General features: G+C 46.4%; 1 protein-coding gene and 1 long non-coding RNA gene across 3 annotated transcripts in view; one reads left to right on the plus strand and one right to left on the minus strand.

Moving 5' to 3' along the window:
• LOC130157343 (uncharacterized) overlaps positions 1-15,457 on the plus strand; it is a 365,996-nt gene that overhangs the window by 326,758 nt on the left and 23,781 nt on the right. Inside the window, exons 9-10 of the long non-coding RNA XR_008824814.1 lie at positions 927-1,099; positions 8,800-8,912. This is a non-coding gene — a long non-coding RNA (uncharacterized LOC130157343). The remainder of the gene's footprint in view (positions 1-926; positions 1,100-8,799; positions 8,913-15,457) is intronic.
• The window catches only part of BMP2 (bone morphogenetic protein 2), an 85,936-nt gene continuing 79,384 nt past the window's right edge, over positions 8,906-15,457 (minus strand). Inside the window, exon 5 of one of the 2 annotated variants that reach the window (XM_056356756.1) lies at positions 8,906-9,658. In XM_056356756.1, coding sequence (XP_056212731.1) covers positions 9,604-9,658 — 55 coding nt within the window. In that variant the 3' untranslated portion in view covers positions 8,906-9,603. The other variant, XM_056356757.1, reaches the window with a different exon arrangement.

A 15,457-nucleotide genomic window follows, 5' to 3' on the forward strand; every position in this document is an offset into this window, starting at 1 on the left:
AGGGAGAAGGCGGCAAAGCAGGTTATAGCTCGGGTGCAGGATATGGTCCCAGGCAGCCAGCTCCCGTTGAAGCCCATGTCATTATGTCGTTGTTGCAATTGGCCCCTAATTAACAGCACCTCAGATACACAGTCATCTCTGATTTCGGTGCTGGCTAGTCCAAAACCCAAAGTGATGGGAAAAACCAGCACCATGAATCCTGCCTGGTTCTCCTTCACCCCTGCCGGTGGGCAGGGCTTGTTTTGCCCAGCAAGTTTCATTCAGAGCGCTCTCGCCAGGATGGACACTGTCAAGTATGACAGTGACCTTAGATGCAAGTCTAACATCTTTCAGCAGGAAGACCGCAGCAGCGTTAAACACTAAAACAGAAGTCTCTTTCCTGGGTTGCATTAAGCGTTGTCCAGCATTCCGGGTGCGCTGCATGTGTGGCAGGTTGTAGTGGTGGGCTTTAAACAAGTTTGCTCCAGCGTAACAGCTGGGCAGTTGCTCTAGGAAAGGCAGCTGGGGTGATCACTCTTTCCTCAGCCAGCCTATGTCAACACGATGATACTGTGTTTCAGAACCTGTCCTTTTTTTTCCCTTTTTGTCGGCTCGGAGGGGAACAGCAGAGCCATCAAGGGCACCCTGTGCAGGGCTCAGTGATATTGTGTCTCGTGCAATGAGGAGAGTGCGAGTGCCATTAGCTAAAATGGATGATTGATATCAGCAGTGGGTGAGAAAGAGGTGTGGGGTGCGCTTGGAAAGGAGCTACCTAAAGTTTCCAAGGGCGGCGTACATTTGTGATCGGAGACCTATCTCAATATCGTTTAGAAAGACAGAAAGCTGCTTTTTTATTTTAGAGGGGAAAAGATGTCTTGTGTACGTCTTGAGCTGCCATATACACTTATGCTATTCCTGAGTTAACTTCATTCCTTCTCTTCGTGCAGCTGTACAACAGCTACGCTAATATAGAACCCTGCACAGGAGACAACAGCTTTTAAAATGCAATCAGGGACTACCAGAAAACACCACAACAAACGCCCAAAACATGGGAAGGAGCCCACCAGCTGCAGGATGCCAGCGTGAGGATCAAAAGAGCAACATCCCAGGTACAAACAAGGTAAGATCCCATTGAGCCCAGGCCAGCAGCCACCCACTACGACCTCCAGTGGGTTTAGAAATCCCATCCCGTGCAGCAGCTCCTACATGCTTGAGCTCACTGTAAGGCAGAGGGAGTAAGGGAGCATTTAACACCCTCAGTCTGCAAGGCACAGACAGGAGGTGGTAAATACCTTGATAAGGAAACTGGAGTGAAAATACCAGCTGTAGGCAATCCAGATTTTATCAGGGCAGCATGCAGGAATGAGTAACTACCTGACATGTAGATGTGCCTGTGTGCAGTGCCAGCAGCTTGCCAGTCCGCACATCTGGCCTCAGGCGTCAAGTTTGCATTTTCAAACCCATGTGATTTCAGGGTGCAGTTGAGGGGGTATTTTTGCATGGGATTCTCTTACGCAATGGTAGCGACCAAAATGAAACTGGAGCTCTGTGTGTGGAAGAATCTGTAGGTTTAACACTGGAGACTTGTTTTTCTGCTGTAAGAAGCCGCCTGGCTGCTCAACGAAGGTTATTGCTCTGCTTCGCAATGACACGCATTTCACAGCATGGAGATCCACGTGTGGCAGGTTAAAAAAATGCCCTGGAATCCAAGGGCTCAGCAAAGTCATAAAGACATGAATATTGTGTATTCCTCAGTGAATGGATGGTGGCTCACGGACCATTGCTACTGCTGTCACTGTGGGACCTAGAGAAGACCTGTGTCTAGTCCCATCATAGTCTGCAATGCGAATCACAAATTTGGTGAGGGTGGTTGGAAACTGAAATGCTGTGAACTGGCACAATGTATATATTGATGTCTGAGAAGGTATGAGGATGGTGGGGGAAGAACTCCAGGGAAGTAGTCATGCCACCAAGCCTGTCAGAGGTCAAGGAGCATCTGGATGATGCTCTTAGACATACAGTTTAGTTTTAGGTAGTCCTGGGAGGAGCAGGAAATTGGACTAGATGATCTGCATGGGTCCCTTGCAACTTGAGATATTCTATGATTTTGTGGTCTTACACAGACAGTTTGGAGAATTATTGCTAGGTGTACTTCTCTAGCTCTGGACCCCCAGTATAAGGCTATGAAGCTGTCTGTTTGCTATTCTCTGGCTCGATGTTTGCTATTCTCAGACCTCGAACTCTGGCTGGCTAGGGAAGTCGTTGCCTAGGTTGTCATTCCTAGGTGGGAAATGTCTGTGCAGAGACCCTGTCCCTGCTCTGGTGATGCTCTTCAGGTGTCTGACAGGCTCTTGGAGCTTTCTGTTTGGTTTTTGCATTGATTCTTGACCAGGTTTACAATACAACAGAAGGCACAACCAGCCCTATCCTTGGTGCGAGGAGTAGGAAGAGCTTGGCAGCTTGAAGGCATGTCCTGAAACCTGAATAAGGAGAAAGGAAAGACTGTTACCTTGCTGAAATGACAAGGGGTTGGGACAGCATTCAGAACTATGCCACACCAGGGTCTCTTTCTGGGGGTGGTGCTTAGTGTGGCTAATGACAACCATAAGTAGGAAAAATATGGATGCTATTGGGGAGAGAGGCCCAGGAATGGATAAAGAATAAATTGGCTGTGCTGCACACGGAGAGGGCCAAACAGATGTTGGGCCTGATCCAGAGCCCATCGAGTTAACAGAAAGGCTCCCTTTGGTTTCATTGGACTCTGTCTCAGACCCATTACAGCTTCACAGGAAGCAGTGGAGACCAAGAGCAATAACTTGTGGTGACTGGAGTGGTGTGTGTTGCATAGGTGGGGGCTGTGAGGTTTTCATGGTGAAAACAGATGGGTCTTACAGATCCATCCCTTTGGCCTGGGTAACCCTCCTGCCCCACTTCCCCCACCTGATGGTAAGCAGTCTCATGTGGTTTTGGTCCTCTAGCCAATGTTTTGGCATGATTCTGCGCAGAAGTGCCCATCTGCCTTCTGTATTCCCCCTCCTACTCAAGGAGGTTCGGGTGTGATCTCACGGTGGCCCAGGATTTAGAAACCAGTGATTTGAGCCATCCACAGAGAAGGAAGAAATGAGGCCTGCTGAGAGCTGTCGGCTAGGGTGGGATTTTGTTGTGGACCAGCAAGAACAATAATGTAAAGCAGGTGTTTCTGCGATCGTGAGACATTTGTAAAACCAATGTCCAACAAGTCTCCCACTCGCATTCCCATCCACATGATATGGCAAGGTCTAACATGAAGGACCGCAAAGAGAAAACATCTCTCTGTGCTGGCTGGCGTATGACCCGCACTAGGGCCTCCCTCCCCTTCTGCTGTCTGTGCTTTTCTGTTTATTTAGGTGCGTGTCTTTGTTTCTGTTTTTACATTTAGCACAAGTAGAAAGGAAATGGAATTTCATACAGCTTAGAAGACTGGGAGCTCACCATGCTTTGGAGCATGGGCCATTATTTGTCCTCACACCGCAGGTGCAAGTGCTCGCAGGCCAGATTCTCCACTAGTATAAACTGCCCCAGCCTCTGTGAGAGCCCCCTCCTTTTAGCCAGCCCATTTGAGGAGGTTTGTGATATCCAGAGGTGCAGACACAGGCCATACTCAGGCTAAGCCGGTCTCATGTTTAGGAGTGAGACCTTGACGCTGAGCAGCACCTGTTTTCTCCTTGTGATGGTATCAAGACGAATGGATTGACCATTGCACACGAAGATGCACCAACAAACAGCAGATGCTGTTTAATTCAGGGCTCTGAATTTATTGGAAATATAATTTGGGGAATAGTTTTGTGTAGTCTAATTTAGGCCAGCTTGGGGAGAGGCAAGGAAGGAACTTAAAAGGGTAATTTCAAGGCTTTTCTCAGGACTGCCCCTGCCCAAACACGGAGAGCTTTGTTCTCTCTCTTTCTGTTAATGAGGGAAATCCTCACAGTGAAGTGGGATTGACTTTAGTATTGCTGAAAGAGAAAACTTTGTCTTTCTCCTGCGAGAAACTCTGCTCTGAAAGAGGCTAACGGTTCACAAAGCTAGTGTAAACTAGCAGATTTTGCTCAGCATCAGGACCACTGTACTGATTTATTTCACCTGAAGACCTATTCCAGTTTCCCGTGACATCACATCAAGCTCCTCACAATCCACCTCTGGATTTCCAGTCATCCATCAGCAAAGGAGTCACTCTTCAATCTTTCGTAAAAAGCTGTCAATCTCACTCCTTTTTTCCAGCTGTATTCATACCCACTTGCTTCCCCTTTGCAGGTATTCCCTTATCCACGCTGGAATTAACGTGTACACACTACAACAGTGCCCATCATGGCTCAGGCTGAGCTTGAGTTTAGGTACTTCACAGGTTTAAGTCATGACCCTACAACACTCAATCTCCAGAAGATGATCTCTTGCTTTTATTGACAGTAATGCACTTATAGTCCAGTTTAAAAGAAGCTGATCCTGAAAGAAGCTGTTGAACTTTTTGTGTGAGGTAAGAGTCAGTTCATGGCTGGATGCATTGCCTGGCAGGAAGGTTGTGTGGCAGCTTGGCAATCGTACCGTGACGCAGCTGAAGGAGAACACCTGAACCCTGTCTTCTATTTACATTTGGGTGGTGGATGGGTGGCATCATTACTCCAGTTTTTGGCTCGTATCTGTCCACTTGGATGTGAATGTAAACTGCTGCAATTATATCTTAATTGTGTCCCGCTATTGGAAATGATTAGTCTGTTCGTTTTCCATAAATACTGGCTGGCCAGCTTTGCCTGGCAGTGGCTGGGAATTGTCATGGCAGATATGAAAGCTCAGAGTGGGGAATCGTAACTTCACGTGACTTACGGTGTTTCTCAGGTGGCAAACTCTATGCTATTGGATTTCATCCTGAACAGGGTGCCGGAGGAGAAATGTCAGCTTTAAGACTGGGTTCAGGCGGTGATAGAGAAAGCACAGGTCTTTCAAAGCATAGGCAGTCTCACATTGCTGTTTCAGTCAGGAAGTGAGTTTCTTATTAAAATAAGCTCCTTTCTATGGGGGAACTTTTAAATTTCAGGTGAAAGTTCAAAAATATCCAGGCTTTCTAATTCACTAGCACTTCCCACTCCTACCTCTCCACCATGGCAGCCTTTGCCCTTCCGTACTGACCAGTTCCGGCAGGCAGAACAGAATGTAAAAAGTAGCAGCGTATTAACTTCAGGGCTATGTATTCTACAAGTGAGCTCTAATTCCAAATGGCACTGATGCCAACCTTTTTTTTTTCCCCAGGACTCAGGCATACAACACACTTTCCTCTACTGGAGCTCATCATTCCATAACTCTAGAAATTGCAATATAAACCTTGGCTACTATGCACACTTCAACTTGAAAACACAGCAGCAATCTGGGATTTTAATTCCAGCAAATCTGAAAGTGGATTAGAAATAGGATCCAGCTGCATCTCTAATAGTCAAAAGAAAAATTAGCAGAACATTGGAGCTGAAATGAACTCTGTCTTTCTTTTAGCTTTTTTCCTCCCTCTTGCTTTAGAAGAGGAATTACATAGACCTAAAATGCCATAATTAAACTGTCATTTGTTCCTTACCTTGGTAGAAGCTTTGCCCAGCTGAACACATCTCAGTTTCCATCCTAAGCATTTACCTACAGCACAGGGTTGGGAGAGGGGGGCGGTTTATTACTTGTTTTAAGAAATTAGAAATCAGAGGCATGCACAGTCTGTCTGTTATAGTCTTCAGCGAGTGTGTTGCCAGGCTCTACAGGTTATACATCATTAGCGCACAGAGTGTCCAGGAGAGCCCAAAGCTTGTGCAGGTGTGTTGGCAAAGCTCGCACCACTTCCCTCCCTCCTCCCTCTCCGCTGCACTTCCAGCAAGCCGATACTTGAAACTCAATGTGGCAAAATCACAGAGAGCTCTCCTAAAGTTTGTTAGCTCGAAGCTCACCCAGCAGACGTGACTATGAGATGGTGTGTGGAACCTGGAAGGGACTCACTGGAAAAACAAAACCATTGAGTCAAAAGCTTAGTGTGTTTTTCCATGATTGTATGAAAAAAAAAAAAAAAAAAAAGTACATGTGTGTTTTTTTTAAGCACTTTCAGATATTAGAAATTTAGTGAACACAGAGGCAGCTTTTTTTTTTTTCTTTTCCCCTGCCCTTGAACTTTCGGAATGACTGTAGGGAATATATTCCAGCCTGTTTTCAATGACCCATTCATCTGGTGGTTTTATTGCAGCTTTTCCCAAAGGGAGGGAGCTTCATCGGATCTCTGCCCCTGGCATTAGCTGCCATTATTTGTGCATCCCACTCAGATAATCGATAAAGTGGGTGGCATCTGAAAATAATTATACACACAGCTCTTCCCCAGCTTCCAAGATGGAGACAGAAGCTGGGAAAGGAGCCTTTGCATATTCAGCACTTGTTAAAGGAATGAAATACAGTTCTGCGTGTTATTGTTGTATCCTGAAACCTGGGCATTCAGCAGCAGTTTCTTTTGATGTTGCGTAGCACTCTGGCCACACAGTACCTGATCACAAAGCTAATCATCTTTCCCATCTTTCCTGGATTTGCTAGAAAAGTTGTCCTGTCTGCTTGTACAGCGCGCCAAAGGGCAGGAACTGTCAGACGGGTTGCAAATATAATGGTGGTGTCTGTGGCCTCCCTTAGGGAGGAAGGATCTAGCTGAGTTCAGTACCCTCTTTTTTTCAGCAGACACCACCACAGTTGCATTTTTACAGCCAGATGTCCTGGCCCCAAGCTAGCATGTGGTGACAAGTGGGTGGCCTGTGCAAGGCATGGTATCTCTCTGTAGCATGGGATGAGTTTTTCCAGCCAAAATGATGTTCGAATACCCAGCTTAAGCAGCGAAGCTCTGTCTTTATACTGCTCGTGGCAAAGTCACCTTTAGATGTCCGTACGGCTGTCATTGCCTACTGAAGAACCTGATTCAGGTTCTCCATCACCTGACGGAGTCCTACCAGTCAGGAAAGTATGTGAATCATCTCATATTAGAAGATATTTAATGACTGTTTTAGGAGGCTCACTTCTTTAGTCTTCTTTTTTTGCAGTGGCTGAGATCAACCACTGGCATGAACCTGAGCGTTCCCGCTGCAGCCTACCTAAACAGCGGCGGCACCAGGCACCAGCGCAGGGCCTCTGAACTGAGCAGGTGGTACAAAAAGGAGGGGCACAGATTTTGCCACGGCAAGTTGCAGTTTTAGAGTAAGGCTTTGTCCTTGTACCCCTGCGGCTCTGGAGAAGCTGTGTGCAGCACTGTCACAGTGGGGACTAGATCCTGGCTATGACCCTACACGGGTTTTAATGGTCTGCCCTAGGAGTCTGCTCATGCGCTCCACTGAAGACAAGAGAGGTGAGGATGGAGCAGCGGTCTGACCCAGCGTGGCCATTCCCACAGATTTCGATATACCTCTCTCCCAAACTGCAGTGCTGGGAGGAATGCCATGGCTGTACGGCGGGGAAAAACCTGTGATGTCTGCAAGAGCTAGCAGCTGGGGGCATCCGGCAGCTGCCTCCCCAGGAATGAGCTAAGGACATCAAGCAACTCACTGCTCCCAGCTGCTGGGTGCCAGCAGGGCTATTTCACATATCCGGACAGCAATTACAGGGGAGCAATTATTTTTGGCCGCTACTACAGGGCCTCTGCTATCTCCTAATCTAGGCAGCAAGCAGAAGTGTTTGTTCATGGCCTGCTCCATTGTCCATCCCCAGCTTTTCTCCGTGGTAGTACATTGTTTGTGATGCTGTTTAAATCCTCCTGCCAGCCCCAACAATGCCTCGCGCAACCCCAGCGTGTTCAGGAGCTTCCAGGCTGCAGAAAAACCGATCCTGCTCAGCCCAGCTCTGTTTGTTGCGAAGTGTTTGCTTAGTGATTAACTCATGCACGGACATACACAGCCACAAATCTCTAGGTTGTCTCACAGCCTTTTCATTCAATTAAGTCTGTTGACTTAGTCTCATTTTGAGCAGTAACTGGATTTAGATAAGGCAGTGGAAACCAAAACATCAATTGTGTGATTTCTGGCCCAGCCGGTATGTTGATCTGAAGGGAATGTTTGTGCGGGCGATAACCGAGGTAGTCCAGTGATTAGGGCAAAGACTTCTATAAAGTAAAAACGCTCTGCATTAAGTACAAGTACTGGCCAGAGGAAGCAAAGGGAGCTGCTGCCTCCGCAATTCCCTCTTTGCCTCACTTGGTGTGCCGTGCTGTGAACGGCAGCCAGTGATGGAGAGGTGATGGTCTGTCTGAAGGAGCAATCATCGTTGGGGCAGGGCTGGGATCTCCCACTGTTGCTAGAGCCACACTGATGTAACCGTAACCGCTCCTCTGAAGCCCGCAAAGCTCTACAGGGATGGAGTCATTTGGGATTTAGCCAGTTACATTTTGTCAGCAATAGACCAAAGTTATTCTGGGATGATTTCTCCCCACAAGCTGTAGGGCATGAATCTACACTCAGTTCCCTAGGGGTTTGATTTGCCCAACATGAACCAGCCCTCGTTGCACACATCCCTGGGAAGAGGAGATGCAGGTGGCGCACCCTTGGCATCTCTGCTCCTTAGAATATAGGTGGCCTAGATGGAAAAATTCTCTATAGTACAATAGCTGATGTCTGCCTATACAGGCAAGATGAAAGAAAGCTTTTCTATTTCCAAGCATACCTGTTTGTGATGCACTCCTGTGTCTTTTACTGATTACACACTATAGTCAGAAAACATATTTGGAAATACATGTTGTTACATATTTTTCAAAAGTGCATTTCAATGTATGAAATTTTTGGTCCCATTCTTTTCCAGAGAACTGTTAAGCTAATAGGGAGCATAGGGCGTTCCTGACATGCTCCAAGTCTTCAGCAAGAAGCATGGAAGAAGAGTGCAGAAAAAGACCGTGAGAAGACACATGAGATAAGGTACACCCTTGGAAGGCAGCGTATGTACTACTGACTTTCTCTTTTTTTCTCATAGTAGTGAGGGTTTCTTCCTCAAATTATCCTTTGTTTCCTTCTGACATAAATCTGTGATAAAGGAGATTGTTCTAGCTTGTTCCAGTTTGAGAGGTCCTGATGGACATTGAAAGGAGACAAATAAATTGTTGGCGGTTCTCAAACAATGAGCTGCATGCAGCCTCAGCACGGGAGGAAGAGGGGAATGTGTTCTTTCAAAGGACTTTTCTTCCCAGTTCCTCCCCCCCTGTTTGTTTCCCCTTTGGGCCATGCAGCACTGTCTGTAGAGGTGACACTGGAAGCAATGTAAAACCCGTGTTTATTGTGAACAGTGTTGTGCCCACATGCCTCCCGTGGAGTGGCGATGGGGAGGAGGTGCTAAGCACCTCCAAACATTGAGCCAATACTTCACATCATCACTCCTGGTTTGGAACTGGAATCACACCAGCCAGCCTAAGTAGTAACACGCTGCTATGGGCACTTACAGTCCCGCTTCTTAAATGACCTACTTATATGAAGCACACTGGCACAGGGGGAGCGCATGTTTTAGTGTGCTCAGACTCAGTATTTCCGTCAGTGACTTGGATGGTGGAGTGCTTTCAGCTTTCTTGTACCAGGACGTTGCAGAAGTGGTGCAAGTACAGCATGCACTGGAGACTCACCCCCTTGCTCGCCACGCAGACACCCTCAGCCCATGGCTGTCACAGTTGCTGCTGTTGGAAGCAGAGCAAGCATGTTAAAATCTGCTTCCTTTGGGCTGCCGAAGGCAGTAGCTACTGTGCTCCTGCCACCCCACGATGCAGCTGAGCACACAGCAGCAGAGCTGTGCCCAGCACGGGGCTCTGCCCCGGCACGGCGGGTTAGCGCAACAGCATGCAGCTCCTGGGACCAGAGCAAGTGGCTGCGCGCGTGTGTACGCACACACACACAAACACTTAATTGTTGGCAACTTAACATATATTAAACATCTTCTGGTAGCGATGAAAGATGGCATCCTCCCAGAGTTTTGCATACCTGTGAGCTAATCGGCCCTTTGTGTGAAAGCGTAGGTGGGGACTCTTCTAACAATACGAAGTTGATTAGCTCATCATCTTGGCTTTAGGGGCATACTGATGTGCCCATCCTGCTTTCAGAGCTATGAATAATCCAGCTTCGCTGCTGTCCTCTTATTAAAAAAAAAAAGGAGAGAGTGTAGTTTCAGGGCTTGGTACTCAAGCCTGTTTCTCAGTACAGGTGATGAGTAGGTATTTGCCGGTTATTCACTGGTATCACTCTTGGCTTCAGGTCTCCTTCGGACAGCTGTCAGCTTCAGGAATTATACCTGCCTGACAGAAATAATTGCTGTTTTTCAACTATTGATTGAAATAACGTCCTTGAAGATTAGGCACACGTGATCCACTGTCAAAGCAAGAGGGCCATCAACAGAAGTCTGTGCTGGTCACAGTTCATTTAAATCTCTGTGAACTGTTTGGATGGTGGAGCAGACAGGGCTCTTCTGGTAGGTTAGAACAAGAAAACAGGCTGGGAGACTCCCATTTTGGGAGAGGAGGAGGACTGATTTAAAATGTTCTGAATAAACTTTAGAAATAGACTTAGATGAAAAAGAAAATGCACAATTAAAATACACATAAGAAACCAGGTCATGGTCCTGACAATATGCTAGGGGAGCTGGTAGAGGACAAGCTCAAATCGAAGTCTACCAGGTTATGGTGTGCCCAGAAAGATCCCTGTTATTAGAAGTATTAAGAGCACCCTTTGTGTGGAATTCATTCTGCTGCTGGAGAGGCCCAGACCACCAATCTGCACTCTATACTTCAAATAAAGATGTAAATACAGGAGGAAGTCTGGAGGAGAGCACCAGGACTGATAAGAGGTTTCAAAAAACATGACCTGTGTGGAATTTTTTTTTAATTGGATTTGTTTAGTCTAGAAAAGACTGAGAACAGCTATGAGAGAATTCACATGTGAAGACAGTAGCTAAAAGGGGTATGGTAAAAGGGTACAGTGACCACTGGGTCTACTTGCATGGGAAAGGACAAGATCTAGTTGGCTTTATTTGCAGCAAAACAGAGGAGGTGAGAGTTTAGGAGAACTCTTTCCGTAAAGAGAGGGAAATGCTGGAACTGAGGGTGCAGAGAGGCTTTAGGATCTCTAGCTCTGGGAGCTTCCAAGAGTTTAAACTAATGTAGAACAGGAGTGGCGTAGGCACAGGAAGATGCAGGAGGGTCTCTGCATATCTATGTGTGCTTGCTTAAATCCATTCTTTGGGGTTTATTGCTTTGGTGGCAGTAGCAAAAGGCATCTTGGACTCAAGTTTGGTTGCTAAAATGGAAAAAATGCTGATAGGTGGGTACATTTGCACAGAGAATGTTGATAAGACAGGAAAAATGATATTGTCAGAAACAAGCCAGAAGTTTTAGATGTTATGCTTCAGAAAAGTATATTTATGGAAAATGGGTCCCTTGGCAAAGCAGTCTTTCATTAAACAGGAGATTTAGATGGAAAAATGTGCAATGAGCTCTGTAGATTAGCAGCCCAGCAAAATCCCAAGACCTCCGAGGTGTAATTACTGATCCTGGAAATGGTTGCTTTTCACCATTCGGGATTAAGCAGAGATAACACAACATCTCTGTATGCAACGGAAAGATGGGTAAAGAGATTGTCAGGGGAGCCTGAGAGCAGCTTCACCTGCAAAAAAAGGCAATACAAGAATAAGTTATTCAGAAAGACTCTGCAATAACTTGCCAAATTAAGAGGGAAATGGTATCTCTCGCAAAGTCAAGGAAGGACTGCGGTTAAGGGATGAGAGTCAGAAACCCAGCATTCAAAAACTGCTAGTTCTCACAAAGCCTGCACTTATATGTATTCAATCCAGGAAACTGGTTAGTGGGATGTGAAACTACCATATGTTTTTGCAGATGCTACAAGTATGCGTGCTGTCCTTATGTATATATGCTTTATCCCCACTTTTGAAAATGGGTCAAAGCCTTCCAGTGCTCCAGGAGGAAAACTCTTGAGAATTTACAGATCTAAGATGCTGTGATTAATGTTTCTGGACAGCAATTTCACTTTCCCCTATTGAGCCTTGGAAAAACAGAGGAGAGTGCAACAGGAGATCCACACCAAAGATCAAGGCAGACACATCTGCCTGGCTGTCAGATTTCACGCCAACAAATTGGAAGAAAATTAAAAAACCAAAGCCAGATCTGGTCTTTGCTCTGGGAGTGCAAAGTCTGAAAGGCTCCTACACACATAGTTGTGCTTGGCATAAAACCACCAGGGAAACTCCTGTGTTTCTCTGTTTTTGCCATCCCTTTAAAAGAAACATGTCAATTAAATATGAAGGAATGAGATCTTCCTGTTAAAACTGTTGTTAGTTTGTGTCACTTCAGTTAAGAGGAGGTTGCAATGTGCAACCTCTGCCCACCACCGCTCAACGGCTGTCCTTCCAAACGCTTCAGGTTGCAGGCTGGCATCTTAAATCAACAGTCCTGCAAGTGTGGGAGACGGGACCATAAATGCTCAAAAGCAGGGCTTCTTTCCTCCAAAGCCCCGGGGAGATCTGCACCCTGAGACTCCATCCTTCTGTCAGGCGTGGAGGATGAGCTACCCTCATCATCATGTTGCTCTTAACTTTAATTTCCAGCACAAATAGCCCCAAACCACTCCGGAGTGGGGGCAATGTGACACTGCCAGATGATTACACATTGCCTCTTAATACAAAGCCAGTTGTGTTTGTGCTCCATTACTCAGTTCCAAATTACAAGCCTTATCTCACAGGAAGCTTGAGATGCCTCTATAGTTTCAGAAACCTCATGGTAAAAGGGTCAGTTTTTAAATACAGTGTTTTCCAGAAAGACTATCTTAAAAACATAGTGCTTTTCAAATCCTCTGCGTCCTTTAATGCTACTTTCAGGTTGTTTTTTTTTCAAATTAAACATTAGGCTCAGCAACACGCATGAGATGTTAGATTAAAGGGACACGGCTTGGGTTTTCCGTGTCCGTCCAGAAATAGCTATTCCCTGGGTGGGCCAGGTGAAGTCGAGCAAGGTTATTGTCGCACAACTTCCCCAGCTTTCTGGGTAGAGGAGAGAGAGATTTGACTGGCTGCTTGCAGAAAAATCTGGCCAAAAGCATTGGGCCACATCCTTTGTGGAGGTAAATCAACATCGTCTGAGTGGCATTTCTGGAACCGTGACTATTTTCATCAGGATCAGGCCTTTTACATATGGTGAGGAAGTGGTAAAGATCACAAAGGGAGGGAAAGATATACATACATGGCAATAATTGCAAAAAGCTATGGGGTTTTCCTATGTAGGTGGTGTCATTTTCTCTAAAGAATTCAAGCGTGGCTTTCCCAGCACTCTTTCCCTTTAAGGAGACATGCTGAGCAGTGCCTCCCGATAAGACAACAAGCCCAGATGCCCAGAGGAAGAACCCTGTTGTTGTGAAGACACAGGCCCGAAAGGCAGAGTGTCTGGATTTTATTTGCAGCTCTGCCACAAACTTCCTGGATGATCGTAGCCAAGTTAACCAGGTCCAATTTTTTCAAGCAGCATCTGTGCCCGTTCTGCATATGCATGAAGCGTACATTCGCCGTTCGGGGCTTTGCACAAAAGTCCAAGAAATGCAAAGCTGCAAAGAAACACTGCTGCCTACGCACTGCCCTGTTTTCCCCAGGCAAAGGGTGATGATCTGGTGAAGCCACTGGATCCCTGCCAGCAGGGATTCGGATCCAGAAACAGGCAAGTGCATCGATCAAAGCCCACCTTGCCCGATGGCCCATCACTGGCAGACAGCAGAAGTAGGTGCCTAGGAAGGAAAGCAAAATCAGGGGGAGCAGAGCTGGACTTCCAGAGCTAGGAGTGGTTTGTATAAACTTAGCAACCCTCAAAGGATTTCCAAACCTGGGAGCATGAGTAGTCCAGGACAAGCTGTCAGGGCACCCTGGGATTGTCAGCTTCTTTGGAGCGGGACTCACTTCTTTAGCTCTACGTCAGACTTACTGGGTCACACGGGGCTTTTGTAGCCTTTCCATCTCTGTGTCAGCTCCCTGCCTCTCACAAGGAAGTGATGCCGCCTGCCAGGGAGTTGAGGCTAAATGCACTGATGTTTCCTCATGCTTGGAAGGGAAGAGAAGTTTGGAGACAATTATTGTTGTGATGTATAGGAGCTTTGCCAGTACAGTGCCCTGTAATAACAGCTACTCTTCCTTCAGATCATTAAGTTACCAATTTCTTAGTACTCTTGCTCATGACAAGTAGATCTTGAGTTTGAAGAGATGCCTGCCTTCTTTTTCCTTTTCCCTGACTTACAAAATATATTTTGGAGATTTTCTTTCTTTATGGCAGTGTATCCAGATATCCCTGTTCAAATTGTCATCTTCCAGATCTTGCCTCAAAGGAGCCGTAAGGCTCTAAGGAGATAACCAACACATTTGTGCCCTATCTCCATGGCTCAGTGAGAAATGAAGCATGAGGAAATGCTCTCAGGGGCCCTACAGATGATGAAACTGATTTAGAATAAAGAAAGGTCCATCTGCTTTCAGAGACAGTCTCACATCTGCTTTTTCCATGCCCCATGAGCAAGCTACACCCTGGAAGCCGCAGAGCTGAGTTAGAGTGGTGGTGGGTTGACCTTTCACCCCAACTTGTTGGTGGGGTTCGTACATCTGGGCTCAGGAGGGTATTAACGTGGCTACACAGCTTCCATCTGGAGATGGCTTTTGTCCAGTTGGCTGAGAAGGGGGCTGGATTGACAGGCAGCTGCTTGCATTGGCCAGTGCAGACATGCCCAGATTCTCCTAAGGTGCTACTGGAGGGTACGCAGATATTACAGTGATGAGGGCAGTCTGAGAACCTGTTTAGACCAGAATACGGGTTTCAGTGGCAGTTTTCTGGCTGATTAGTTGGGTGACTTTGTGCAAGTCTCAACTTGCTGTTGCCCTATCCAATAAATGGGAATAGCAGCATTTGTCTCCCTTTGTAAAACACTTTGAGGTCTACGGATAATCCTCCTCCTTTTTCCCACCCCTGATTATGGGACCAAGTGGAATCTTACGACACATTGAGTTTCTGTGGTCTAGTGTTTGCCAAGTATTTGAAAATGACTCTTTGGCTTGAGTTTACAATGTCTGTGACTGCCACGTGATTTTTAATGGAAGCTCCTAGTTGAAATCAGGTCACTATACAACTGAAAATGCATGAGATTAGGAAAGAAACTGAAGTAGTCATCAGGAGTATGCAGCCCCATGATGACCTAAGTGTCCTGCCTCGGGCACCCTGCAAGCAGTAACCACACACATCAATAATCTTTTCAATAACCTACAACATTTTGTGGTTCAAGGTCTGCAAACATTTAAGAGTGGAAAACTCTACACAAGAGAAGATTCTTGATTCTTGACCACCCCACTGCTCTCTCCATCACCCAACAAGCTGTGCATGCAGCAGACAGAGCTAGAGAAATGCATCTCTGTCGGGCATTCGGAGATGGCCTCACAACATAATGTTCAA

This window comes from Falco biarmicus, chromosome 12 (genome assembly GCF_023638135.1).
Source record: "Falco biarmicus isolate bFalBia1 chromosome 12, bFalBia1.pri, whole genome shotgun sequence".
Classification (NCBI taxonomy): Eukaryota; Metazoa; Chordata; class Aves; order Falconiformes; family Falconidae; genus Falco; species Falco biarmicus.